Raw genomic sequence first — 26,978 nt, forward strand, 5'->3', positions numbered from 1 at the left:
TACATTGGAGCTAGTAACAGTGGGAGCCATTGCCAACATTATGTCCACAGCACAAGGGGAAGAAGCAAACAGGAGAGTCTGGAAAGAGCTGATGGGGGGCGCATTTGATGAGAGCGGCTACATGTATGTACACAATCACCCACCAATCCGTGGCAGCGTAGACTGAGAGCCAGCTCACGATTTCCGGTCTGGCGCGTTCCCTGTTAGCTTGGTTTCCCAGGGTTGCTGTAGCCAAGTACGGCAGCCTGCGTGGCTTAAAGCAACAGAATGTTATTCTCAGCGCTGGAGGCTAGAAGTCTGAAATCAAGGTGTCTGCAGGTTGGTTTCTTCTTGGAGAGGCTCAGAGGGAGAATGTGTTCCATGTGTCTCTCCTAGTTTCTGGCGATCGCAGGAGTCCTTGGCATCCCTTGGCTTGTCGCCACGTAACTCCAGTCTCTGCCTTCATCGTCCCCCAGCCATCTTCCCCTGTATCTGCCTGCCTCCATATTTCTTCTCCTCTTATAAGGACACCAGTCATCTTGGATTTAGGGCTCCCCTTATCCAGTATGATCTAATCTTAACCTATACCATCAGCCGTGAACCTCTTTCTAAATCAGGTCACATTCTGAGGTTCCGGGAAGGACGTCAGTAGGGTAGGGGGCACTATTCAAGCCAGGATACCTACTTCTTTGCAAAGCATTAACTTTGCAAAGTGTCTTTGTCATCTTCTCTTTCAGGGTGCCCTTCATTCCATTTGAATCCCCCACTCCTGCTGTATTATGGATTTGGAACATACGATTGAGCAGTATAATCACTTGAAGAAGCTAGGATTATCTTAATGAGACGCCATGACACACGGATCAGATTGGCAACAATTTTAGAGTGTAATTGACAATCAGCTGCTGGGGAGGATGTGGAGTAACGGGAATGGTCATGCATTGCTGGTGAGGATGTAAACTGGTACCATCACCTTAGGATAAAGTCGTTAGTATCTAGTAAAGCTGAAGAGGAGCATGTCCTATTGCCCTCCTTGGTTACATATGCTATAAAATGTATGCTAGCGTGCATCAGGATACATGCACAAGAATGAGAAGCCCTGTTGATAATAATCCCCAAACGAAAACAACTCAAATATCCATGGACAGTAGAATAAGTAAACAAGTTATGGGTAAAATATAATAGAGTACTGTATAGCAATGAAACCAGAATGAATTATACACACAACACAGGTGAATCTTAAAGCATAATAATGAACAAAAGAAGCCAAATACCATAAATAGAGACAATTCCATTTATATGAAGTTCAAAACCAGGCAAAATTAAACCATACTATTTAAGGATGTGTGATCAGGTAACAATGCTTACAGAAAAGCAAGGAATGAGTAACGTGAAAGTCGGGATAGTGTTTATACTTGCAGGGAAGGAAAGGATGTGATTGGGCAAAGGACTCACCCAGGCGTGGGCTTCTGAGACGCTAGTAATTTTCATTTTACAACAATTTATTTGTTACGTTGTATTTAGACTTTTAGCACTTTTCTGTACGCTTGTTACATTTCACACACACACACACACACACACACACACACACACACACGTGAAATATGGAGGAGGAGCACCTGGGCTTTAGAACCAGACAAAGAGGCTACTTAGTAGCTGTTTGACTCTGGACACACTGCTAAAGGGGTAAAACCATCTAAGACCCTCTAGGGGAAAAGAGATATGAAACAAACAAACAACAACAACAAAAAAGTGTATCTCCTTTTAAGAAAGGAATTCATTTTTAATTGAAGGGAAATTGAAAAAAAAAAAACTTCCTGGAATCTGAAAGACCTTATTTATGCAGGTGCTGTGCTATAAAATATTCTAATCTGCGTTGTTAATGAAGCTGGATTTAGAACCTAGCAAACTAAATAAAGAGCTTATGTTTAGCTGAGTAACCGGTTGAGGGTGACATCTGACTACTTAAGTGACAGCTTTCACTTTTTCATTTTTCTTCTATTTAGTGTAAAAAGATGCTAGCTCCCTTGCTGTGAAATTGCTTTATTACAAGATTCTGTCTTTACCCATTTGAAGTGCAAACTTCATGTTTGTAAAACCTGTTCCATGCAGTGGGAAGTCCCAGCCGTAATGACAGTGACTTACAGAAAGAGTTCCAGTTAGGAACCAAGTGCTACTTTAGGCAGTTTGGAGTCACAAAAACATTTTGACATGACATTGTTAACCTCTGAGGACTTCCTTACTCTGTGACACAAGAAGACGTTCCAGGGTCATCTCCTATTTGCCTGATCCAGCCCTGGAGCCTCGGTCATTTTTCTCAGGAGTCCTGGTATTTAGAAGCCAAAAGCTAGGCTTGCTTATTGCTACTGATGTGTCGTTGTTGATTGGTTGATTGATTGATTGATTGATTAATAGGTTTCACGTCCAGTGTGGAGCCCAACATGGGGCTTGAACTCACAACCCTGAAATCAAGACCTGGGCTGAGATCTAGAGTCGGACAGTTAACCAGCTGAGCCCCCCAGGTGCCTGGTGTCGTTGTTTTAGACCCTCTCCTCAGACAGAATCAGGAAATACATGCACATATATTCATATTTATCTCTATTATATTAAATACCATGAGCTCATACCAATACATTCAATTCCAATCCAACAGCAATGGGTTCTTGCAAGGCTTCCCCCATTCCATGTTTGTAACTCCCTTCTCCAGCATTGGGACATCTATTTTTAATCTTTTCAAGCATTAACTAAGTTTACAATGAATGTATTGCTGTTTTTCTTTAATGTATGTGTTCCACATTTGTATTGGTCTTTGTTCTCTGAGAGCTATAAAAAACTCCAGAGTTTTCATTTCTTTTATTCATTCAACCAACACGTATTTATCAAGCCAACATTATGTGTCAAATAATGTTCTAGCAGTGGGGATACAGCAGTGAATAAAACACCGTGTTGGGAAAGGAACCATGGAAAGAGAGAAAAATAGATACAAGGCTAGGAAATGGCAAAGCTGGGATCTGAACCCAGACAGCTTGGCTCCAGAATTCATGCTATTCCCATCTGCCTCTGGTTGCTTTTGTAAGTTGCTCTCTGCCTTCTACAAAAGTTTACAACTCTCTGGAAACCAATCAAAATGCCTCTGTCAGTTTCTAAATCTACACGACGTGGAGACTTCTGCATCTTCCCATACGACTTCTCTGAGACTCCGTTTCCAAATTTGTGAAAGTGAAGATACTAATTTCAACCTGCTATGAGGATAAATGGAATTATATGAGATGACTGGTGCTATTTGTGACACATCATAGGTATTTAGTGAAGTTAATTTTTTTTTTCTTTTCAACACAAATGCTACACTATACAATACCCCCAGAATGGTTTTTTGTTTTGTTTTAAGTAGGCTCCACACCCAACATGGGGCTTGAACTCATGACCCTGAGATCAAGAGTCCCAGGTTTACTGACTAAGCCAGCCAGGTGCTCTGAGAGATTTTTTTCTCTAATTCATTCAATCAGTCATCCATTTGTACACTAATTCATTCTTACATCCATGCGAAAAGCATTTATTGAGAATCCGACATATACCAGGCTCTCTGCTAGTCATTGGGGATACAAAAATGGCACAGGCCTCATTCTCAAAGAGCTCCCAGTCACATCTAAGAGATACACAGAGAATTACAATACAATCTGATATGTAGCTCAGGATAGAGCTAGAAGAAGGGGTGGTCATGGAAGGAAGCCCTCCTGAAGGAAGGGGCTCTGTCATGGCAAGGATCGGTACAGCAGTTCTGTTAAAGTTGCCAAGAATAAATGAATAAATTAACGGGTGAATGAATTCAATTCAGTTCAACAAGCACTTGGTAGAAGATCATACCGTCCAAGGCGTTGTGCTCTCAACAGGGAGCGTGCCGATGAAGAAGGGGCAGCTCAGGCCCATAATGAGCTTCTAGCTTTACTGGCAGATACAAACATCTATAAAGAGATGTTTCAATAGAATGGAGAGAATTCTATGGTGTAGGCAGGCTACTTGGACAGTAAGGAGATAGAGGGGGCTCTACCCTCTATTAGTGGATGAAGGGGGGCTCTAAGATCTATTAGTGTGGGCTTCCTAGAATGAACTCCTCGAGTCCTGGATATATATGGAATGTCATTGACAGCTCCTAATTAGGATTGATATGGTCAAATTTGTATTTGTTGGTAGGATAGGGAATGCAAACGGGGAAGGAAGGCTAAAACCAACGCCACCAGCAAGGAGGCTGAACTATGAATAGGAGGCGTGAGGTAGACGTTTGATCTGGAGATAGAATTTGTAACTGGTTGCAATTACGCAGAGAGATTATGTAGAGGAAAAAGAGGATTGGTGGACTCCTTGGAACCCACACTCTTTAAGCATTTGGCAGAGAAAAAGCAACCCTGGAAGGGCACTTCAAGACTGGAGTCGGGAGCAGAACTAGGAAACATTGTGTCCTGGGAGTCCGATGAATAAAGAGAAGGCAGAGGCAAGGCGGACCAGGAAGGAGGGGGCAGCTGTGTCCAGCGCTGTGCAGAGGTCCGAAAGCATCCCTTTGATCTGGCCTAGGTGACCTTCGCCAGAGCAGTTTCCGTGGTAGTGGTGCAGGCGGGAGTCCCACTGCAATCAACGAGTGAATGAGGGAGTAGAAACAGTGAAGTGAGTACATGAATGAATAAATCAAGCGCTCTGCCCTCACTTGCCCTGGGAATTTCCAGGGCCAACGTCAGGAGCTGGTGCGGAGGAAGGGCCTTCCCGACAGAGCTCTGGATGCCGCCCGGGAAGTCATCAGCCTTGCAGCCCTCAGGTAGGCGCGGCTCCAAGGTCAGGGTCACCTCGGGCCTCCAGGCAACCCGTCACCCTGACGACCAACTAAAAAAAAAAAAAAAACCACCCGGAAAGGGCGGAAGCATTCAGATCATCCCGCGATATCTGGCAGGCCGGCGCCGGCCTTCCGGGCATGGAACCCGCGGCCGGCTCTCGCGAGATTTGCCTGGAGTCGGAGCGCGGGGCCCGACCTTAAGGAAAGCGGGAGCTGCGGGTGGGGAACATGTCGGATTCAGAGCTCGGCAGGAAGTGGGACCGGTGCATGGCGGATGCGGTCGTGAAGATAGGTAAGGGGCCTCTCGCCCCTGGCATTCCCCGCCCGAAGGCGGGCGGCCGGCTCCAGGCCCCGCTGACCAGGCGGGCGGAAGGGAAGCCCCGGGGGAGGTCAGGCCGACCGGCCTGATCCAGCCCCTCGGGCCAGGGCGAGCTGCCCGAGCCGGGCGGGAGGTCACTCGGGCGGCGGTGGGGGACGGGCCGGCGGACCCTGGGCCCCCGCGCGAGGTGGGGGGGAAGGAGTCGCCGCTCTGGGGGCGGGGGGCGGTCGGGCTGGCAGGTGGCAGGAGAGGTGCAGAGCACCTCGAGTAGAAAGCGGTCTGCAGGGGCGCCTGGGTGGCACAGCGGTTAAGCCTCTGCCTTTGGCTCAGGGCGTGATCCCGGCGTTATGGGATCGAGCCCCACGTCGGGCTCCTCCGCTGGGAGCCTGCTTCTTCCTCTCCCACTCCCCCTGCTTGTGTTCCCTCTCTCGCTGGCTGTCTCTATCTCTGTTGAATAAATAAATAAAATCTTAAAAAAAAAAAAAAAGAAAGAAAGAAAGCGGTCTGCAGGGCACAACCTCGTGCCAGAGGCTGGACATTCTCCTCCCCGGTGCCACATTTCCCGCACGGGGCGTTGAGCCCGGTCAGGGGTCACAGTGCTTGCCGGCTGAAACAAGTGCCTTCTAAAGAAGGTCATGGGGAGCGTTTTATAGGCCCTGCCAGGCCCCAGCGAGCGTTGCTGTCATTCCCGAGTCGTAACTCGATTTATTGGCCTCAGCGTAGTCTGCGGCCTGAAATTGGAGACACAGTGATCCGAAATGAGAATTAACCAGGGAAGTAAGAGACCGGACACTTTTTGTTCCTTAGTATAACTCCGCGGAGCCTTTTAACACGTGCTCAGTGACGACACAAATTATGAAGTCACTGCATGGAGGGGAGCGGAGAGATGGAAGCTCATTTCTGGAGCGTATACTAAGTGCCAGACACTGTGTTAGGTGTGCAGCTCAATACATTCTCATTCAGGTCGTGAAATTGAGAGTCAGGTGAACGGATTTGTGCAGGATCGAATAAGTGACAAAAGTTGCTCAGAAATGGCACAGTTGGAAATTTAACTCAGGTTTTCTGGCTTCCACCCCCATGCTTTTTCTTTGATACTAATTCTTATCCAAATTTAATAGTTTAGTATGGAAAACGTGAGTATTCAGGGGTATTTAGAATTGTGCCCATTGAATGATGGTGTTGGAAAAGAATGAAGATTGGAAACACCGTGAGAGCGGGGATGCTTTTTGGTGTATTCACTGCTGTATCCCCAGGCCCTTTCTCCGTTTTCTTGTGCTTAATAAAAATTGTTGAGAAGGAGTTAATAAGAGGAATACTTACTTGATCACAGCCGTAGCTTCACTCTTGAATTTACTTACCAGCTGTGTGATTTGGGGCAAGTTGTTGAACCCCTCCATCCCTCTGTTTCCTCATTTGTAAATTGACAGTAGTAATTATTATCTCACAGAGTTGTTAGGATTACCAGTTAAAGTAAAGGCTTGGGTATGACTTACTTCTTAAGAATGGGTTATTCTGTAAGTGAGCGAAGAAATACAGGTTTTGTTATTGTAAACAGCTCACATTTAGGAGAGAAGATTTAACATGTCCATATTAAATGACCACAGTAAGTACTAAGCAACATGGTGGCAGTAGTTAAGAGTGGGAGGCAGAGGGCTGAGTTTGAAGTCACCACTCTGGCTCTTCACCCCCATCCTCACTAGCTTTGTAGCTTTGGGTAGGCTGTCTTCCATTACTCTGAAATGGGGACGAAAAGACAGATTTACCTAAAAGGGTTAGGAAGATTGAAGGATAGTAAAACACATAGGAACCTGAGCACTGTGACTGGTAGTTACGTGGTTAGCAAATGGTGGTCATGATAATTGTTGATATTAATATTGTGCCACTGAGGATCACCTGAGGGAGTGAGTAGCGTGGCTGTCGTTCGTGAGTGGACATTGGTGTGGGGGGGGTATACGGGAAATAATGAAATGAGGCACAATGAATACATGATTACAGATAAAAGTTGAAATGAGTGATTCCGGCTGCTTCCGTTGTAGAGTTGTTATAAATGCAGTCAGTGTGGTGATGGGCTAAGGTCATCCAGTGGGAGTTTGCAAGGAAAATGGGCCTTCATCTGACCTTTGGAGAATGACTTGGACTTGGATAGTCAGGGAGGGTGGGAAGACTGGAATGAGGCCCATTTGAACTTTTGTAGAACAGGAGATTGAGGCATGGAGAGGTTAAGAAGCTAGACATGGAGGAGCATGGGTTAGAACCCAGACATTCTAAATCCAGTACCCCTACTCTCTGAAGAAGGCTGGTTTGGGTGGAGTCAGAATTGTGAAATGTCTTAGAGAAATTCCGCGTTATCTTAATGGCTCTTGAGTTGCCTTTGGCTTTTACTCATGCATGGTGCATATTCAACGTGGCTGTCCTAAAGACCTATTTCTGCTTCTCAGGCTCATTAGGTCTAAACTGGTGGGGAATCATGGGATGGTTTTAAGCAACAAATATTTATTGAATTCTGGGCCAGTCCGTGGGCAAATAGAGAAGCAGAAGGCATTTCATTTCCCTCAACAGGGAACTGATGTGATATAAATGGAATTTTGGTATGATTGTTCTGGCAGTGTTTTATACAGAACAGGTCAGGAGTCGGGGAGGCCAGCGGTGCTGTGAATGTGAAGTGATGAAAGCCTGCTCTGTTAGACTAGAGAGGAATGGGTGTATTTGAGAAACGTCCAGCTTTGTTCCCCATTTATAAAATGGAGATAGTAATTCCCACCTCCTAGGCTAGAACAGTGCCAAGTTCATAGTAGAAACTCAGTAAATGCAATTTTCTTCATCTTTCTCTCCAGCTGGTTAACTTTGCTTCATTCCATTTCTTACAGAGATGACCCCAAGGTTAGAATGTGGTTATAAGGGGTGATTCACTGGTGGGAACTTGGACATAAAACAGGAGGGGGGGGTGTGCACCTCGTTTACACGAAGTACGGAAAGACTAGAAACTGATCATGGGGGATGGCGGGAGAAAGACCAAGGAGAACAGTGATCATGATTTTGGTCACTTTGCTGCTTACGTGATTGAATTGTTTGAGAGTGATAATGAAGTTGAGTAGGGAGTTTTAATTTTGTGGGAGAAGCTGACTTCAGACTTGGAGGGCGTTGTCCCTTTAGTAGTGGACTTAGAGAAAGGGCATAAGAGTGATGAAGCCCAGAAGTGTTATTCGGGGAGCCTTTAGTCTTTGAGACAGTGAAGAGGGGCACACTCTGTAGTGAGCGTATTGGTTCCCATTCCCGTCGGCGGAGAGGTTAATGGGACTCTTCAGACCTCCTTGGCCGCCTGCTGCCTGGTGCTTCAGAATGGAGGTGGAGACAGAGTGGCTGCCTGCCAGAAGATAGATAGAGGTTTTGTCGAGATGTAGGCGGGGAAGAAGGGACCAGCGCAGGCTTTCAGCTACGTATTGGTAATTTCATTCCCTGGCTTGACAGAGACCGAAGGGAAGCCAAGGTGAGTGGACAGCTCCCTTTGTGAGCTCTTCTCTGCGTTTGACTGCCTTAAACCTGAAGTGTGTGTTTGTTCTTTTCCCACTGGCTTGCTGAAAAATGACTTATTTTCATTGCTCATGTTTAGCTAGAGGTAGTACAGCTGAGTTAACGAGCATATGAGCTTGTGCTTAGACAGTAGTTCTTTAAAAACAACAACGACTGCTCTTCATGGATCTCTTACTCCGAAGCTTGAGCAATGTGTCAATAGAAAATTCTCCTGTGATTTTTGTCCTGTAGGAAGAGCTACATTTATCCATAAATACCTTTTCCCTGCCCTTCGCTGTCATAAGAAAAGCAGTTTTATTTCCCTCATTAATTTTGGTTTTAAAATATCTATTTATTTTGTGTGTAATAGCGTGGTAGGATAGGTGGTTTCTAATATGGTTTGACCTAATATATCAAGCCCATGAATCAAACAAAACAAAACAAAACACATGCCTCCCTGTAATAGACACAATAGGCCATTGTTCCTAACACATCTGTTTCTCTCTTTCAGCTCCTGGGCCTTTCTTTCCCTTTCTCCCCCTCACATTCTTACCCTTCTCTTTGGCCTGTGTTCTTATGCCTGCCACTCATATGCATTTGCTTAGTTTCTCTGTAAAGTTTGAGATTAATGTAGCTTAAAAAAAAAAAAAAAAAACTTGTTAGCATTGTGTAAGTTCCTAGGTGTTCTGTTTATTGTCCATCACATCACTAATTTTTCTTAATAGCACATGGCATCATCTGAAATTCGCGATTTGTTTCTTTACTTGCTTGTCCCTCCTCGCTAGAATGTGAACTCTTGAGACCCAGAGGCTTCTGTTCACTGTTGATCCCCTAGCCCCTGGCACAGAGGAGGCATACGATAATTACTGATTAATGAATGAATGACATGTATTGCTGAGAATTTTGCAGACTACATTCTCTGCCCATATTTGCTCTTCAGTGTGTGTTTATTAACGGAATGAATTAGCATTTAAATTAAAAAGCCTAGTCAGGTAGATTTCATGTGAATGTCTGCCAGCTCACGTGTTTGATCCTGTGTCCCTGTAATCTTGGGACTTTTACCAACTTTTTATTTCATCTGGGGACGTAAATTGTTGTCAGTAGATATTCATAATAAAGTAGTATTAGAAATGTTTGGGAGTAGTCAGCTAAGAAACATGAACCAGAGAGCACTTTTGTGTTTAAACAAGTAGAGGGTGATGTTGGTTTAAGTGGTAGTGCCAAAGCCTTATTGCAGGAAATTAAAAAGGAGTGAAGAATATTACATTTTATGAATGGCATGTTCCATTAGTTTTTATGTGAATGCGTCATTAATGGTTTTTTGCTAATTTTATGGATTTACTTTTAAGTTTTATCAGATTTATTGAATGCTCTGGTTTTCTTTCTGCACTCAGTTCACGGGCTGTGCCATTCGTTTTCCTTGTACATACCGAATAATTTGTCTTGTGTGTACCCACATGAATAAATAACACCTTCTTGTTAATGAGAATAGAAGGCAAGGTATCTTGCCAAAATAGAAGGCTTAAAAGCTCTGGGACAGAGCTGGTGCCCTCAGCTTGTGCTTGTCGCTCTGGACTGGATAGGCGGTTATATCTGCGTTCTATTTCCCTGGAAAATAAGATTCCAGGAGATGAGAAAAACCCAGCTAAGACTTCAGGAGGTGCTTGCCTGTGATTTGAGAATTTCTAAGCTGTGCAAGTGTGGGTCATGGAAGCACTGCCATTGTTCTCAGAGCCTTATTATAACTCCCTCTTGAATGCTGGAGGTCCATGCTGGCTGGCTCTGACCTCATGACCAAGTCGGTGTCTGTGACAGTGTCCAGGGCCTAGAGTTGCAGATTTGCCCAAGGAGGCTTAAGAGGAAAATCTGATCCCAGTACCTCCTGGATTCATGCTAGGGTCCTGGAATCCCTAATGTGACTTTCAAAGTGGTGCAATGGACTGTGTCCCTTTTCCCGGCATTTTGCTCCCACTGGGATGCCAGAGTCCAGAATATCTAGTCTTACTATCTTGTGAATTGGCCAGGAGATCCAAAAGAGGGGAAGAAGATGTCATGGTTGGGGCTTGGGCTACCCAAAGCTGTGGTGCTTTCCAGAAAAAAGGCTGTCTCTGCAAGCCAGGTATATTCAGCACAGCATGGTTTTTCATTTTCTTGGAAACAAGGAAAAGTGCAAGCCATGAACATTGGGAAGCAGCCCTATCAGTGTGTTGCATTCATTGGGCTCCGGGGCATTCACAGTGCTTTCCTTTTCTTTTCCCTGGCTCAGTTGGTAGAGTGTGTGACTCTTGATCTCGGGGTCCTGAGTTTGAGCCCCACATTAGGCATGGAGTTTACTTGGAAGAAAATCAGTCAATCAATCAATCAATCAATAAGTACCTCTTTGTGCCTCAGTTTCCTCATCTATAGAATGGTAGTATCTTCCTCAAGGGGTTGTTACAAGTAAGGATAAAATGAGATATTCTCTACAGAGCAATCAGGGCATTACCTGTACGTGGTAAATATTAGCTGCAGGCATGTGAATGAAAGCTGGCCGTCATAAGTTAAAATAATTATCACATTTGCTTTTGTCTTGCTGCTGTGGGTAGTATGGAAGCCTGATGATCAGTATTCCAGTTGATACATGTAATAGTAATCGTTAATGTATACTCCTCCCCCCCAAATTTAATGCCAGGCATTATGGAGAGCCTGGGGGGTGCAGTGCACAAATAATCGGCACTAGCCTTACCCTGGAGGGCCTTACTTCTGGAGGAATGTGCAAAGAAGGTGGTGATGTTGAAGTTCCACCTTGGAGAATGTGTAGGCGGACCAGGTGGAGGACTGCATTCTGGACCTTGGAAACTGTCCAGATGGTGTCCCAGAGGACAGAGAGGCTTTGGCTTCTGCAGGGAATGATGATAGTGGCTGCCATTTATCGAGCACTTAGTGTGTGCTGCCAGATACTGGCATTTTCCATTTTATATACATTATTGCATTTAAGCCCTATAGCCTTATGGGGTATTTCCCCAATTTTTTTTTATTGCGATAAAATACACATAACAAAATTTACCATCTGAACCATTTAAAAATGTACAGGTAAATGACAGTACGTTCGTAGTGCTGGCGGTTACTGCCACCATCCATCTCCGTAACTCTTCGTCTTGTGAAACTGAAACTCTGTACCCATTTAACACTAACTCCCCATTCCTGCCTCCCCCCCAGCCCCTGGCAACCTCTGTTCTACTTTCTGTCTCTGATTTTGACTTCTCTAAGTACCTTCTGGAAGTAGAGTCCTACAGTCCTTGTCTTTTTGAAACTGACTTATTTCAGTTTGCGTAATGCCCTCAAGGTTCATCTGTGTTATAGCATATATCAGAATTTCCTCCGCTTTAAATCTGTGTGTGTACATGTGTGTGTAACACGTTTTGCTTATTCGTTCACCTGTGGACAGTTGATGCTATTGCGAATAGCGCTGCTGTGAACACAGGTACGCACCTGTCTTTTGGAGACCTTGCTTCTGGTTCTTTTGGGTTCATACCCAGAAGTGACATTGTTGGATCATATTGTAAATCAATGTTTAACATTTTGAGGATCTGCCACACCGTTTTCCACAGCAGCTGGACGTTTTACATTTTACATTCCCACCTGGAGTGCACCAGAGTCTGTCCCCATTATTTCACATCCTCACCAACAATTGTTATTTCCTTCCTGCCTTTTTTTGGTAGTAGCCATCCCAGGGGGTGTAAGCTAGTATCTCATTGTAGTTTTGATTTGCATATTCCTAATGATTAGTGATGTTGAACATCTTTTCATGTGCTCGCTGGCCATTTGTATATCTTCTTTGGAGAAATGTGTGGTCAAGTCCTTTGTCCATTTTTGAAGTGGTTTATTGCTGTGTTTTAGGAATTCTATCTATAGTCTGGATATGAACCTCTTGTCAGATATATGATTTGCAAATATTTTCATTTATTTATTTGAGAGAGAGAGAGCAAGGGGAGAGGCAGAGGGAGAGGGAGAGAGAGTATTCCAGGCAGACTCCCTGCTGAGCACGGAGCCCAATTTGGGACTTGATCCTGTGATGCTGAGATCATGACCTGAGCCGAAACCAATAGTTGGACACTTAACCAACTGAGCCACCCAGGCTCTCCTATCATGGGATTTTGGTAAGGATTGCACTGAATTTGTAGATTGTTTTGGATAGTATTGACCTGTATTAACAAATAGAATACGGTTAATTAGTTTCTAATACTATTTATATTAATGATATTTATATTAACAGTTAGTATTAATACTGTTTGTTCTGTTACCATAGAATACTACAATATGGATATACCACATTTTGTTTATCCATTTACTAGTTGATGGACATTTAGAGAGAGCACAAGCGGCGAGGGCAGGGTAATGGGGGCTCGATCCCAGGACCCTGGGATCATGACCTGAGCCGAAGGCAAACGCTTAACCAACTGAGCCACCCAGGTGCTCAGTCGTTTGTACTTTTTGGCCATTATGAATAATGCTGCTATGATCATATATACAAGTTTTTATGTGGAGGCCTGTTTTCGTTTCTCTTGGGTACATATATACCTAGGGGTGGAATTGCTGGGTTGTGTGGCGACTCATTGGGGATCATTGAGAAAAACCATGGAGTGTGAAGGTGAAGAGTGACATGGTTGGATGTCTGACTTCAGAAAGATCACTGAAGTAGCATGAGGAGAATGAACTAGAAAGGACCAGGATGAAGACAGGGAGGTTGGTTAGTATGTTATTGCAAATTCATGCTAAAGATGAGGTGATCTGATTAGAGGAAACCAAAACTAAGATGGGGGCAGAGGAGTGGAATGGAGACAGATGTCATGGTGCTGTGCAGTGGTCCTATTTATGGAACTTGAAATGCTCACGAGTGGGAGGGTCGGGATGATGCCACGTCTATGTAAATGGAGAATGGTGTTGCCCTTGACAAATAGGAGAGGCAGGAGGGGAGTCCAAGCAACATTTTGCAGTTTATTAATTTCTGGTACGTCTTGGGATAGGTCGCTGGTTATATGCAGCTCAGTCAACAGAGATGAAATTGCTTTGCCATGCATTCATTTTCATGAAAAGAAAGGGTTTGTCCTTGTTTCTTCCTTGTTTAGAAAGTAGGACGGTAAATGACTTAGCAGGTGACCTGCCTTAGAATTAACCAGCAGATTTTGTATATTCATCCAATAATCAATTACGTGTTGTTAAATTAATTGTGAAGGCCATTTTCATGTCAAAAAAATACTATACTGAAAGAGGCCATTGAATAAGGTCATGGAAAAAGAAAGCAAATTATTGTTTGTCTTTAAATATCAGTTCATCTGATCAGTGTGGGTTACCACAAAGTATTGGTGGCTCACCAAAAATTGGCTTTTGGTAGCCTGTGTTTGCAAACTGATACGTCTCCATTTTATGGAGTGATATCACTTAGGCTAAACTAAAATACTTCAAAGGTTTTTGGCTGTTTATAGGTTTGGGTTTCAAATTAGTACATGTTAATTGTTGAATTAGTAGCCATATTTGTTTGTTATATGTATTTCTAAACAGTTTTTGAGAGCAAAAATACTTTTTCCATCTGCGGGCAGCGATATGAATAATGGAACATTGTGATCTTGCTAGAGGAGAATTTTGTTAGTATTATAGAATAATGTAATTAGGCACTCTATGGAACTTGAAAACATATTTAAATTTTTGTTCTGGCTGTGGTTTTATGCTTTCCTAAAATGTGGCCTGAAACAGTTTATTAGTAAATATGCTGAGTTGCTTTCTCTGGCAAGTGCATTTCAGTATTGAATCCAAGTGGAAATACAAATATTTACTTATAAAAGTCTTTTTGGTGTGGTAATATTTTCACTGTGGCCGTTGACCCACTAGTAAAATGTGAGGGCATTGCTAGATTGGATCTTGTTTATTTAAAGACCAAGAGAGGGAAAGAGAGAGGAAGCTAACTTTAAGTGAGTGCCTGGTATCTGCCACCGTACTTGGTACACGAGTATCCCCTTTTTACCCTCCTAGCGACTCAGTGAGGAAGTTTATAGTCTCTCTCTTTTTCTAGCATAACAATGCTCAGAGATATTTATAGAAATTGAGAAGCTGATTTTTAAATCTGTATTAAAGTGTAAACAATCCAAAGTCACGAGAGCAGTTTTTAAAATGAAAAACATAATTGGAAAAGTAACATTACCTGACATCAAGACTTCTAGTAAAGCTACAGTAAATGAGACAGTGGTATTGGAGAAGGGGGACACATCTAGATCGGTGTCTAGAAATAGACCCATCAGGGGTGCCTGGGTGGCTCAGTCGTTAAGCGTCTGCCTTTTGCTCAGGTCATGATTTCAGGGTCTGGGATCGAGCCCGGCATCGGGCTCCCTGCTCAGCGGGAAGCCTGCTTCTCCCTCTCCCACTCCCCCTGCTTGTGTTCCCTCTCTCACTGTGTCTCTCTCTGTCAAATAAATAAAATCTTTAAAAAGAAATAAAAAAAAAAGGCCCATCAGTAGATAGTCAGTTAAAGATGCCAAGGCAGTTTAATGGGGAACGGAAAATCTTTCCAACAAATTGTGCTAGAATAGCTGGGTATCCATATAGAGAAAAAAAAATAAACCTCATTATTGTGCATAAAAATTAACTCGAAAGAATCGCAGACCTAAATGTAAAAGCTAAAATTATAAAACCTCAAGAAGAAAACATAGAAAAATCTCTGCGACCTTGAGTTCAGGAAAGATTTCTTAGGTCACAGCAAAAGTCACAAAGGAAAAAATTGGTATACGGGATTTGATCAAAATCTAAAACTTTACTCTTTGAAAGACACCATTAAAAGCACGAAAAGGCAAGACACAGAATGGGAGAAAATATTTGCAGTACATATATCTGACAAAGGACTTGTTTCCGTAATAAATAAAGAACTCTTGGGGTGCCTGGGTGGCTCAGTCAGTTGAGCATCTGCCTTGGTGAGCCCAGGATCCAGCCCTGTGTCAGGCTCCCTGCTCAGTGGGGAGTCTGCTGCTTCCTTGGCTTCTGCCCTTCCCCCCCCCCACCCCCCATGTGCTCTTGTGTGCTCTCTCTCTCTCTCAGATAAATAAATGAAATCTTAAAAAAAAAAAATAAAGAACTCTTAAACTTAATGGTAAGAAGACAACCCATTTGAGAAAATGGGTGAGGGCGCCTGGGTGGCTCAGTTGGTTAAACATCTGCCTTTGACTCAGGTCATGATCCCATGGTCCTGGGATTGAGCCTGAGTCCGGCTCCCTGCTCAGTGGGGAGTCTGCTTCTCCCTCTCCCTCTACCCCTTCCCCCTGCTCATGCTTTCTCTCTCTCTCCCTCTCAGATAAAGAAATAAAATCTCAAAAAAAGGGTAAAATGTTTGATTCTTCACAAAAGAAATTATACTAATGGCAAAGAAGCATATGAAAGGATGTTCAATATTATTGGTCATTAGGGAAATGCAAATTTCAATCATAATGAGAATACCCTTCCACACCTATTAAAATAGTTAAAAAGACAGAGCATGCTGAAGTTCCACTAGGATGTGGAGCAGCTGGAATTCTCCTGTTCATGGGGTTGTGTAATAGTACAACCACTTTGTAAAACTGTTTAGTAGTTTTTTATAAATATACAATCTCGTCATTCCACTCATAGGTATCCACCCAAGAGAAACGAAAACATTTGTTCACATCAAGTCTTATATATGAATATTCATAGCAGCTCTACTCACAATGCCCCCAGACTGGAAAGAACCCAGAAGTCCATGAATAGGTGAATGCATAAACAAAATCTAGACTGTCCATAAAGTGGACTATTCATTAATAAAAGCAAATTCTAATACATACAACCACATATGTACATTTCAAAATCATTATGTTGAGTAGCAAGCTAGACACAAAAGAGTGTATACTGTATTCCATTAAAAAATGTTTTTTTTAAGTAGGGTCCACACCCAGTGTGGGGCTTGAACTCACAACGCTGAAATTAAGAGTCACATGCTCTACTGACTGAGCCAGCCAGGCGCCCCTACTGTATTCCATTTATATGATGCCATTTGTATATAAAATTCTAGAAAATGCAAACCAGTCTGTAATGACAAAGTAGAGAAGTGGTTGCCTGGGGCAAAGGGTGGAGGGAATGGTGGACTGCAAAAGAACACAAGGAAACTTCTAGGGGTGACAGCAGTGTTCTGTTTCACTATTGGAGTGGTGGTTTCACAGGTATATACACTTGTCAAACACGTTAAGTGGCTGCAGTTTATTCTACAGAAATTATACTTCCAAAAGTTACTTAAAACCAAAAATACTCCGTGTTGGTGAGAATAAAAGCAACCAGAAGCCTCAGACTGCCTGTGGGAGTATTAATCGGTGAACCGCTTTGGAAAACTGGCAGTACCGACTAAAGCTAACCGTATGTGTGCCGTGTGACACAACAGTTTCATGCCTTGGTATCTACCCAGCAGACATGCATCCATGTGTTCACCAGATGACTTACACCGGACTGTTCATAGAACACGGTTCATACTTGCACCGACGGGAAGCTACCCAAGTGCCCGTCCGCACAGAAGGGCTGAGTGGATGGTGGTGCGCTGCTGTGATGGACTGCTCTGCGGCAGTGATAATGAACGACCTACAACTGTTCCCAGGTGTTCGGCTGACGGACTCACTGTGTGATTCCATTTATAGGAGCTGAGAAGCAGGCAGAACTACTCTGTATTTGTAGAAGTCAGAAAGAAGACGATTGCCCTCGGATGGAGAGCTTTGAAAAAGGGAGCCCAAGGCAGGCTTCTGCGGATGTTGGTCATCCTCTGCGTCTTGCTCTGGCTGCTGGTACCGTGGGTGTTTTAAGTCTGAAAATACACCTCGTGGTGCACGTAATTGTGCAGCTTTCTGTCTGTAGGTTGTATTTCAAAAAGTTTTTAAAAGACGTGCTGTTGGGCCGCCTAGGTGGCTTAGTCGGTTCAGTGTCCGCCTCTTGATTTCGGCTCTGGTCATGGTCTCAGGGTCATGGGACCGAGCCCGTGTGGGGCTCCGCACTCAGTGGGGAATCTGCTTGGGATTCTCCATCCTTCTCTCCTTCTGCCCCTCCCCTTGTGCGCACGCGTGCTCTCTCTCGCTCTCTCTCTCTCTCTCTCGTGCGTGCATGCACGCTCTCTCCAAAATAATAAATAAATCTTAGAAAAAAAGACGTACTGTCACAGAATGGTGTCCTTGATAATTATAAAGTGAGAAAAGCAAGTTGTAAAACATGCATGATGTGTGATCCCATTTATATAAATGGAATGATAAACAATAAACTTAATCCAAATTATCTCTTGGGAATGCTGATGATGCTAGGTGGGGAGGATCATTAACTTTGCTGTTTTTATAGTGTAAGCAAATAAACACATAAGAACAGTTTCTGTTTAAAAAAGTTATCTAGGGGCAGGCTGCTCAGCTGGTGGAGCGTGAGACTTGATCGCGGGGTTGTAAGTTTGAGCCCCATGTTGAGTGTAGAGATTACTTAAAAAGAAAATCTTTGAAAAAATGTTTTTAAGTTATTTAGGGAGTCCATTTGGTTCCTGTACTTGAGGATTATGAATAATCTTTAAATGAATATGTTAAGTCTAGTTTTGTTATTTAACAGGTTAGTACTTTAAAGTGAAAATCTTTTTAAGCTTGTTGCCAACTTTGAAATTATATTTGTGTCTATTAATGGAGTTTCTCATTGGGTGACCTGTTAAGGGGTTTGCTTTTGGTGGATGTGATGGTCCATTGTTGCCTTGGACGTCTCTGAATTCATAAACTTAAGGGTGTGGAAGCTGAGGGCCTTTAGCTGGAGAAGCAGTGCAGGATAGTGAAAAGCCAAATGGGCTTGGGACAGTTACGGGCTGTCTCTGAGCCTCAATTTCCTAGTCTGTAAACTTGGTTGTCTTTTTTTTTTTTTTTTTTTTTAAGTAGGCTCCACACTCAGTGTGGGGCTCAGACTCAACCCTGAGATCAAGAGTCACATGCTGTACTCACTGACCCAGCCAGATGCCCCTCCTTGTCTGTACGCTTGGGATGCTAGTCCCTACATGGTTTTGATGAGGCTCAGGATAAGATAATGATCTGAATGGACGTGAAAGCACTTTATAAATTGTAAACTCCTAGACCAGTGGTTCTCCACCGGGAGTTATTTACCGCTACCTCCTACCCCCTGGGGACATTTGGCAATGTCTGGCGACTTGCATGGTTGCCAAATAGGGGATGGGAGAGTGGGAACGCTACTGACATCTAGTAGGTAGGGGACAGGAACGCTGCCAGACATCCTACAATGTGCAGAACAGCACCAAAGGATTGTACACCCTAAATGTCAGTAGTAGAGGTTGAAAAACCTTGCCCTAGGCTTATGTAACTTCCCTCAAGTTCATACTCCCCGTGGCTCCCCTGCCACAGTCTTTCAGACTAATACTCGCATGACACAGGCCATATATTCATATATCTATATATGCACATACTTTTTCAGCAACTGAAATCGAGGTGAGAAATGAAGTGAAGAAAAAAAAAGGAACACACAGAATAAAATGATTTTAAAGAAGCATAGGCCATTATTTTTAGGGCCTTAAAAAAAACCCACCACATGCATGCATATGAGAAGGATATGGGATATGAGAATATGAGTCAGTATTAATGAATGACAACGGGGAGCCGAGTAGCAAAATGGTGTGAGGCACAGCTGTTGAGAGCGGGCAGATCGCAGTGCTTTTTGGAAACTATACAGACTTTCCAAAGTTGCTTCAGTTGGGTATCTTAGGTAGAATTTAGAGCTATTTGAGTCATAGTTAACGGTGTATATGGGAGGAATTGAAATCCACTACGTTTATGTCAAGTTTCTTTATCCAACCTAAAGCTGCATTAGAATGCTTAGGATAATTTATAATTATTGTAACACTCTGACATAATTGTTGACAGATTTGTAGACTTACTTTGACAAATGTTTACGAGTTAGAACAAATGTTTCTGATTGTCAGAACCTGCACGTGTAAACCACTCACAATTTCTGTCTGATAGATTTTAAATGATTAACTGAAGCGAATGACTTAAGCAACGTAACTGAGCTTTTACCAGGAAGCGGTCCTAAGAAAGCTGCCACTTTCTTGGCATCATCTCAGATGATTAAATCGAAATCCATGAGTTGTAGGGTTTTTTTTTTTAACCATTTTAGTATAGGCCTGTATGTGACAAACCCTGAATTAATGAGCTCATCAATATCCCATTCTGATTAAAGCAAAAATACAGTATATTACTGCTCTTGTCATGCATTGTCTTGACTTTAGAATATATGCTACTAATCTGACCAGTTCCCAGAAAAGATTGGCTGTGACCATCAAAAACTCACAACTTATTTTTCTTCTTGTTCCCACTACAACTTGAAATTCATTTTATTTCAGCTCATAACTTCTGTTTTAGAAGACTTTTTTTTTTCTTTACTCAGTTTATGAAAATTGAATTCTTGGTTTCTTTATGTGTGCAAGTCCAGTGATTTGGAGAGGTTTGTTCTTGGGGCTTTGTAGAGTAATGATGCCTTTCAGAAAGACTGTGGGCTTCTACGGGAACATACAGTCAGCTGGGTGCTGTCGCCTCTCTGGGGCCCCTTATTAGAGCCAGATTTGAGTAGCAGAGAAAAAGTCGCTTGCTCACAGAGGCCCTGAAATTCAGGTGAATCCTTCTAACACCTTTGCAAATGCTGATTTGGGATATTCCCCATTTGCACCAACAATAATGCAAATGGTTTTAAATGCAAAACCATTGGTATAGTTTTCAAATATTTGAGCCCCTTTTCTATCTCTGTTTAGCTTTGTCCGTGACTGTGTCTTAAGGACGCCGTACTTTAGAGTCGTCCCTGAGCATGGTCGCTCCCACTGCTCACAAGTTCCTAACCCCTGACCAGAGTCACGCTGTAACGTGTGCTGCTCACCTTTCGGTTCTGCCTAGCAGGGGGTACAGGGGAGGCAGAGGCGGGGCTGTTGAGGAGAGACCCCAGTATGTAAGATACCATTTTGCAGTCAGATGGACAGAAGAGAGTCTGTGGTCTGGACCTGTCTCCCACTTGGGCTACTGTGATGGCTTTCTCCTTCACCCCCATCTCTGATGAGGGCCTCTTCACATCTGTCCCCATTGCTGCCAGAGCAAGCCCGTTGTCAAGTGCTCATTGGATGTTGTTTCCCCGATTAATTCCCCCCCCCTTTTTTTAAAGATTTTATTTATTTATTTGACGGAGACAGAGACAGCCAGCGAGAGAGGGAACACAAGCAGGGGGAGTGGGAGAGGAAGAAGCAGGCTCCCAGCGGAGGAGCCTGATGTGGGGCTCGATCCCATAACGCCGGGACCACACCCTGAGCCGAAAGCAGACGCTTAACCGCTGTGCCACCCCGGCGCCCCTAATTCCCTTTTTTGCTTCCCTCCTGCTTACAGTAGAGGCCTGGGGCCCTTTGTGTGTCATGAGAGACTTGCTCCATCTGCCTCAGACTCATAATTTGGCACCAAGGAGCTCCTGGGAGCCCCTTTCCTTTGCCCCTTCTCTAGCCCTCCCGAATGGTTTGGGTATCCTCCCAGTGCTTTTCGTGCATCCTGTTTCCGTCATTGTACCTCGCACCTCGAGTTTCTGGTTACAGTCAGTTCCAGCACTGGACCGGGAACTTACCGGCTGCCCGGCCTAGCACAGCCGCCGCCCAGGGCAGGTCCTCAGCTCCTCTGATTAAGGGAATGCTCACGCATGGTGTTGGCCAGGATGAATTTGGGAAAGTATTCCGTTTCCTTTGGGGAGTCAAAATTATTATAATAGCTTTGTGTATCTGTGAGGGGGGTGATCAAGGACCAGGCCTTTGGAGTCAGGCTGCCTGGGTTCAAATCCCAGATGTGTGACCTGGGGCAAGGTACGTAACCATTCTGTGTCTCCATTTCTTGGCCTGTAAGATGGGGCTAATAAAAGAAGTTTATCGTCAGGATTAAATGAGATAATGGGCTCCTGAAGCTTAAGTGTTTAGTGAATGCTTTTCACTTAATGCCATACAGTGTTCCTGAAAACATTGTAGAGGCTCCTTTTTTTTTTTAAGGATCTTATTTATTTATTTTAGACAGCATGAGTGGGGGGGAGGAGCAGAGGGAGAGGGACAAGCAGACTCCATGCTGAGCTCAGAGCCTGACATGGGGCTCGGTCCCATGACCCCGAGATCATGACCTGAGCCGAAATCAAGAGTCTGAGCCTCAACTGATGGAGCCACCTAGGCGCCCCTGGATGTTGCAGTTTTATAAACCCAGTTGTATTTTAGATAAAGGGAATTTGGTATTAAAAGGTTATTTGATGAATGTTCTAAATAGCACCCATGTTTTTCTAGTTATCCAGATAGGTGTTCTCAGCATTTTCTTTGACAGCCTGCCCCACTACAGCCCCCAAACCCCAGACCCGCATACACATAGTCAGTTGTTACGTCCTGTAAATTCTGCCAACAGAATGTCTCTTCCTTTCCAAGGGATCCTACATACCTTAGATGAATCTTACTAAAGCAGAGCTTCGGTCAGGTGACATACTTTAGAATACTCTTTAGGACGGCCTCCTGCCTGCTAGATTAAGTGCCGTCATGTTTTGGGGCCTTCAGAATGGCCCCATCCCTTTCTAGCCTTATCTCCTGCTCTCCCGGACATGCCTCATGCTTCAGACAGGCTGCCCCCTCCCCCGCCCCACAGTTTCCCTGCACGAGCCTTGGGTGGAGCACGTGCCCCTCAGTAGCTGTTGAGTCTACTCTTTAGCACAACTCAGATGACCCCTCTTTCTTATTTTTTTTTAAGATTTTATTTATTTATTAGACAGAGATAGAGACAGCCGGCGAGAGAGGGAACACAAGCAGGGGGAGTGGGAGAGGAAGAAGCAGGCTCATAGCGGAGGAGCCTGATGTGGGGCTCGATCCCATAACGCCGGGATCACGCCCTGAGCCGAAGGCAGACGCTCAACAACTGCGCCACCCAGGCGCCCCTCTTGAGTATTTTAAAAAAATCTTCCCAGCTAAGTGTGTCCCTCTTCCTCTGGACCAGCAGAACATGGTCCCTCCGAGTTTTCTGGATACCTGACTTATTCTCCTTTCCTGATCACAAGCTCCCCAGGGAAGAGGCTCTGTCTTATTTATTTCTGACCTGTGTTGAGCCCCGGACTCTTGTAAATATTTGAACTTTTGATTTGTTCTTGAACAATCTTCCCACCTTCTCCCCGCTCCCTTCTCTAACCCGCCAGGATGGTTTGGCTGGTTGGGAGAGGAAGGGGACGGCAGTTACAGTGTGTGGTGCACTGTTCTTCCGGGCTTTTTACACTTGTTCTGCTGTGTCATCCTCACTGTTTCCCAGTCGGGCACAGGTACTTTTAGTATTCCTGATTTCCATATGAAGAAACGGATGCTGGGAGGAGTTCTATCATTTGCCCAAGGACTGAGACACACAACTAATAAGAAACCTACTGGTATTCTCCTTCACATTTAACCCGTCTTACCCCCAAGTCCACACAACCTTATCACTGAAGTAGAACGCCGTGTAACAATTCCCACCTTCAAAGAAGAAACACCTGTGCCTTCTACTTAATAAATGCTCATAAATGTAGCTCGAGTAAATGTATAAGGAAGAGAAATTATTGGTTCTTGTTTCTCCATTGAGTTTTTCATTTGAATCCGGAGTAGATGACAACATAATCTCTGTAATGATAGACATGTCTATCATTAGACACGATATCCCAGGTTCTTATATTTCCTTTCCCAAAGGCGAGAATCCAGTTATTATATTGATGGGGATGGGCTAGAAGGTTTGGGGCTATGGGGAGGGAAGGGACTCACTGGAAGATATCCTTCTGAGCAGTTTGGATGAATTTGGATTCGTTTTATCAGCTCTCAGCCCATTTGGATTCATCTGATGTCCAGCCAGTGCACAGAGGGAAGTACTTCCCAGTTTGGGTTGTGGACTCTTTCTCATTGATTCTGAGTAATTTCAGGTTTTTGTTACCACTCCTGAAAAGTCAGACTTCCGTGGTTTCTGTTGTTTTCTTGAGGGACTGAAGAGTAACATAGCCATAAACTACCTGCCACAATGCAGAAAACACTTTGTTCTCATATGTAACATTAGACCAGTTGCCCTGCTGTTCTGCTCAACCCTCCATGAAGTTTACCCCTGTGTCTGGGAAAGAGCCTTGACTTTGGAGTCAGACAGCCTGGGTTTGAATTCTACTTTTTTAGTTGTGTGTACTTGGGTAAGTCAGGTCCACTAAATTGTTTCCTCTTCTGGGAGACAGGATCATAGTACACCTTACAAGGTGGTTCTGTGGATCAAATGAAATAATGCATAGAAACAATATGCAGGGCCTGACAGCGTAAATGTTAGTACGTCCACTGCACCCGCCCCCCCAGTAAGTGTAATGCGTTGTGTCTTACTGTGTTTATTGAGACTTAGCAATTCTGCTTTTTTTTTCAGTCACCCTTAAATTACTCTTCAGAGCGTTTTCTCCTTTTCCTACATGCTCTGCCCGCATGTGAATTTATTAGCTAATTATATGTTAGTACAACGTGTACCAAACCTGTTTCTTCCTTTGTACCTTCTTGGAAAGTCGTGTGGCTGTCAGAATTCCGGAAGTTGGATCACGTGCTACACGCACTCATTTAAAAGGACCCTTGTAGTGAGTTTGGCTTTTCTTGAAGCGGAGCACCCCAGTAATGACTCGGCATTTCCCTTCCCTGTCTTCACTGTTTTCTGCTGGCTGGCTGGCTTGTTCTGAGCAGGATCCCGGGAATTGATGTCCACCCGAGAAATCCCTGCTGACGTTCCAGCCTGCGTCTAGTCCGGGTAGCCGCAGGAGGGTGGAGGTCTCGCACAGTAGCCACCTTCTGCGTCCGCTTCCTCCGTACCCCCAGCGATGCTGACTTTTGAGAGGCTGGAGAACACAGACTGAATTTACAGTCTCTGGGTCTTTGGTCCGGCCCACTTTCTTGGGTAGTTCACATGACTTGGCATTTACACGTGGACACCTGGACAGTCTGTCTTTGCCTCAGAGCATTAAGTAACACACTTTGGAGCTGACTTAAAACTTTTTTTTTCCCTCCTAAATTGGGCCCTGAGCATCTTTCATAAATCAGGAATGTTTCTTGGAAATGTAACTCTCACTAAACTCAGTCCCAAGGGTACTTCTCTATAAAAGCGCATTCGTGTTTGTTCTGTCATAACAAATGCATTTGATGATTGTAATAGCATTGATCGAAACCTGATTGAACAAGAACGTGTGCCCATTATAAATAGATCAGTTTGATATTAATCCATGTTCAAAGCATGAATAGAGCTTTATGAAACACCAGATAGCCCCAGGAAAATTTTTATCATATTTTAAACGTTCTAGTCAGCCATGAGTCTGAGGGAATCCCCTGTTTTTAAGAAGAACGTCTGTCAAAACCTGAGGTGTTCCTATAAACAGTTGCTGATCCCCACACAGAGTTGGGGGGGAGGTCGTGACTTTCAGCCATGGTTCACGCACAGTGTGATCCTAGGCAAGCCAGTGGGTTGTATTTTAATAGAGGAATAACTATTACATGACACTTTTGACCTATTTTGAGTTTGATTAGAGAAATAACAGAACTTACGACCACTTGAGTTCTTTCCCAGACACTGCCAGATGCCTTCCGTTTTCCTGAAACAGCAACCCTGTGAGATTGTGTTTACTCTATAGCCTAGCGGGCTGAGGCCAGGTGACCTCAGTAATGGACGTGCGGTCAGAGAGCTAGCGGCCGAACAGTGGTTGACATAGGCCCATCTCGTGATGACACCAGTCCTCTTGCCATGCCACTTGGTGGGAGACTAAAGCCCTCCTTGCTTTAGAACTTTTCTGTTTTCTTTCAGACATTTATGAATAAAGTTGCTTGGCACGTGGCTTCTAGGGATCTGAAAGACTTGCTTGGAATTCCTGAAGCTTCTCATATTCACAAAATTGCCAGTGCAGTGGTACTTAAGTTTTTACTCCTACATTTCGATATAAGTTATAGAAATTAAAATGGAGTTGCTTTGCATTTTTACTTAATTTTTAGATACAGGTCAGATTTTAGCGTTGATAACTATACATTAGGCTCATAAATTTATTAGGAGCTTTGTTTAACGTGTGAAATATAAGTCCACTTCTCATGGCAAGCACTGAGTAATGTAGAGAATTGTTGAAACCACTGTATTGTGCACCTGAAACTAATATGACATCTGTTAACTATACTGGAATTAAAATTAAAAACTTAATAAAAATGAAAAATCAAAAATAAATAAAAATAAAATGGTAAACATAAGCTGGAAGGAGAACTTAATATTGTATAATAAAGTTATTAATAAAATGGGCCCATGGTCTCCCCCCCCCCCCCGTGATCTTTCCTGGAAATGTTAGTTCTAAGTGACTTGATGAGGATTTTTTTTCTGTGCCCCTCTAAACAGTGAGTGCCGCCTCCTGGCCCTACAAGTCCGTTGGCAAGTGCAGCTTTTACCAAGTCGGTTCCGCAAGAGCGTGGATTGCTCCAACTTGTTCTGCGTAGGGGCTCACGTCCAAAGTACACTTCTACCCCGAGACTGCAATCCGACTGTGTAGCCTGCTTGTTAAATCTTGCCGATTATGCTTGCTTCTTAATGATCAGCAGTGAAGTAAAGCGTTATGCTGGGTGGCATGGCAAGAGCTAAGATTTTTCTAAATAAAGTTGGAACCGGAAGTTGTCCACATGTCACAGTAATGGCCGTCAACATATATTTATTTCCTCCCCTTCCTTACACAGAACGTGGCTTAAGGCGTACACGGATGGACTGCTTTGGGTTGCTATTCTTTTAAATCTGTTACAAAACCCGCTTGGGCATAAGCTACGGCAATATTGTACATGTATTTTATGTGTCGCTAGTGGGAGTGAGTGAGTTCTTGTTTTCTTATTAAAATAGTATCAGATGAACTGCTAAGGAATTGGTCCTTCCTAAAAATTTGTGTTTCTGTCCTAGCCAGCTTTATGATGTCCTTTTGGGCACTAAGCGTGCACTGAAGTGCAGGATTAGATTGATTTGGAGTCCTTTCTTTTTGAAAGAGTTTGTGCCAATTCTTTTTCCTTTCCAAAAGAAATGGTTTCAGAGCATGGGCTCCTTGCCTAATGTCAATTCCATAAGGCTCCTCTGGGTGTGTGTGTGTGTGTGTGTGTGTGTGTGTGTGCTTGCCTTGCCCCCTCCTTCCCCTCATAACTGTGGACTTTGCCATGGGGAAGATGTGTACCTATCATCAGGCATTTCTTTCCTTTAGGGTGATTTGTCATTCCAGACAGAGCAAAAGAACAGGCTTGAGTGGGGGGAAGGCGAAGTTATATAAACTTTATTCATAGTTAAA

At 43.8% G+C, this 26,978-nt stretch overlaps 1 protein-coding gene across 2 annotated transcripts in view; it reads left to right on the forward strand.

The window, feature by feature from the left end:
* Nucleotides 1-4,908: 4,908 nt before the first annotated feature.
* Nucleotides 4,909-26,978, forward strand: part of MICOS10 (mitochondrial contact site and cristae organizing system subunit 10) — a 29,745-nt gene continuing 7,675 nt past the window's right edge. The window contains exon 1 of one of the 2 annotated variants that reach the window (XM_026517187.3): nucleotides 4,909-5,090. In XM_026517187.3, the coding sequence (XP_026372972.1) occupies nucleotides 5,027-5,090 (64 nt within the window). In that variant the 5' untranslated portion in view covers nucleotides 4,909-5,026. The remainder of the gene's footprint in view (nucleotides 5,091-26,978) is intronic. The other variant, XM_057305253.1, reaches the window with a different exon arrangement.

This window comes from Ursus arctos, unplaced genomic scaffold (genome assembly GCF_023065955.2).
Source record: "Ursus arctos isolate Adak ecotype North America unplaced genomic scaffold, UrsArc2.0 scaffold_32, whole genome shotgun sequence".
Classification (NCBI taxonomy): Eukaryota; Metazoa; Chordata; class Mammalia; order Carnivora; family Ursidae; genus Ursus; species Ursus arctos.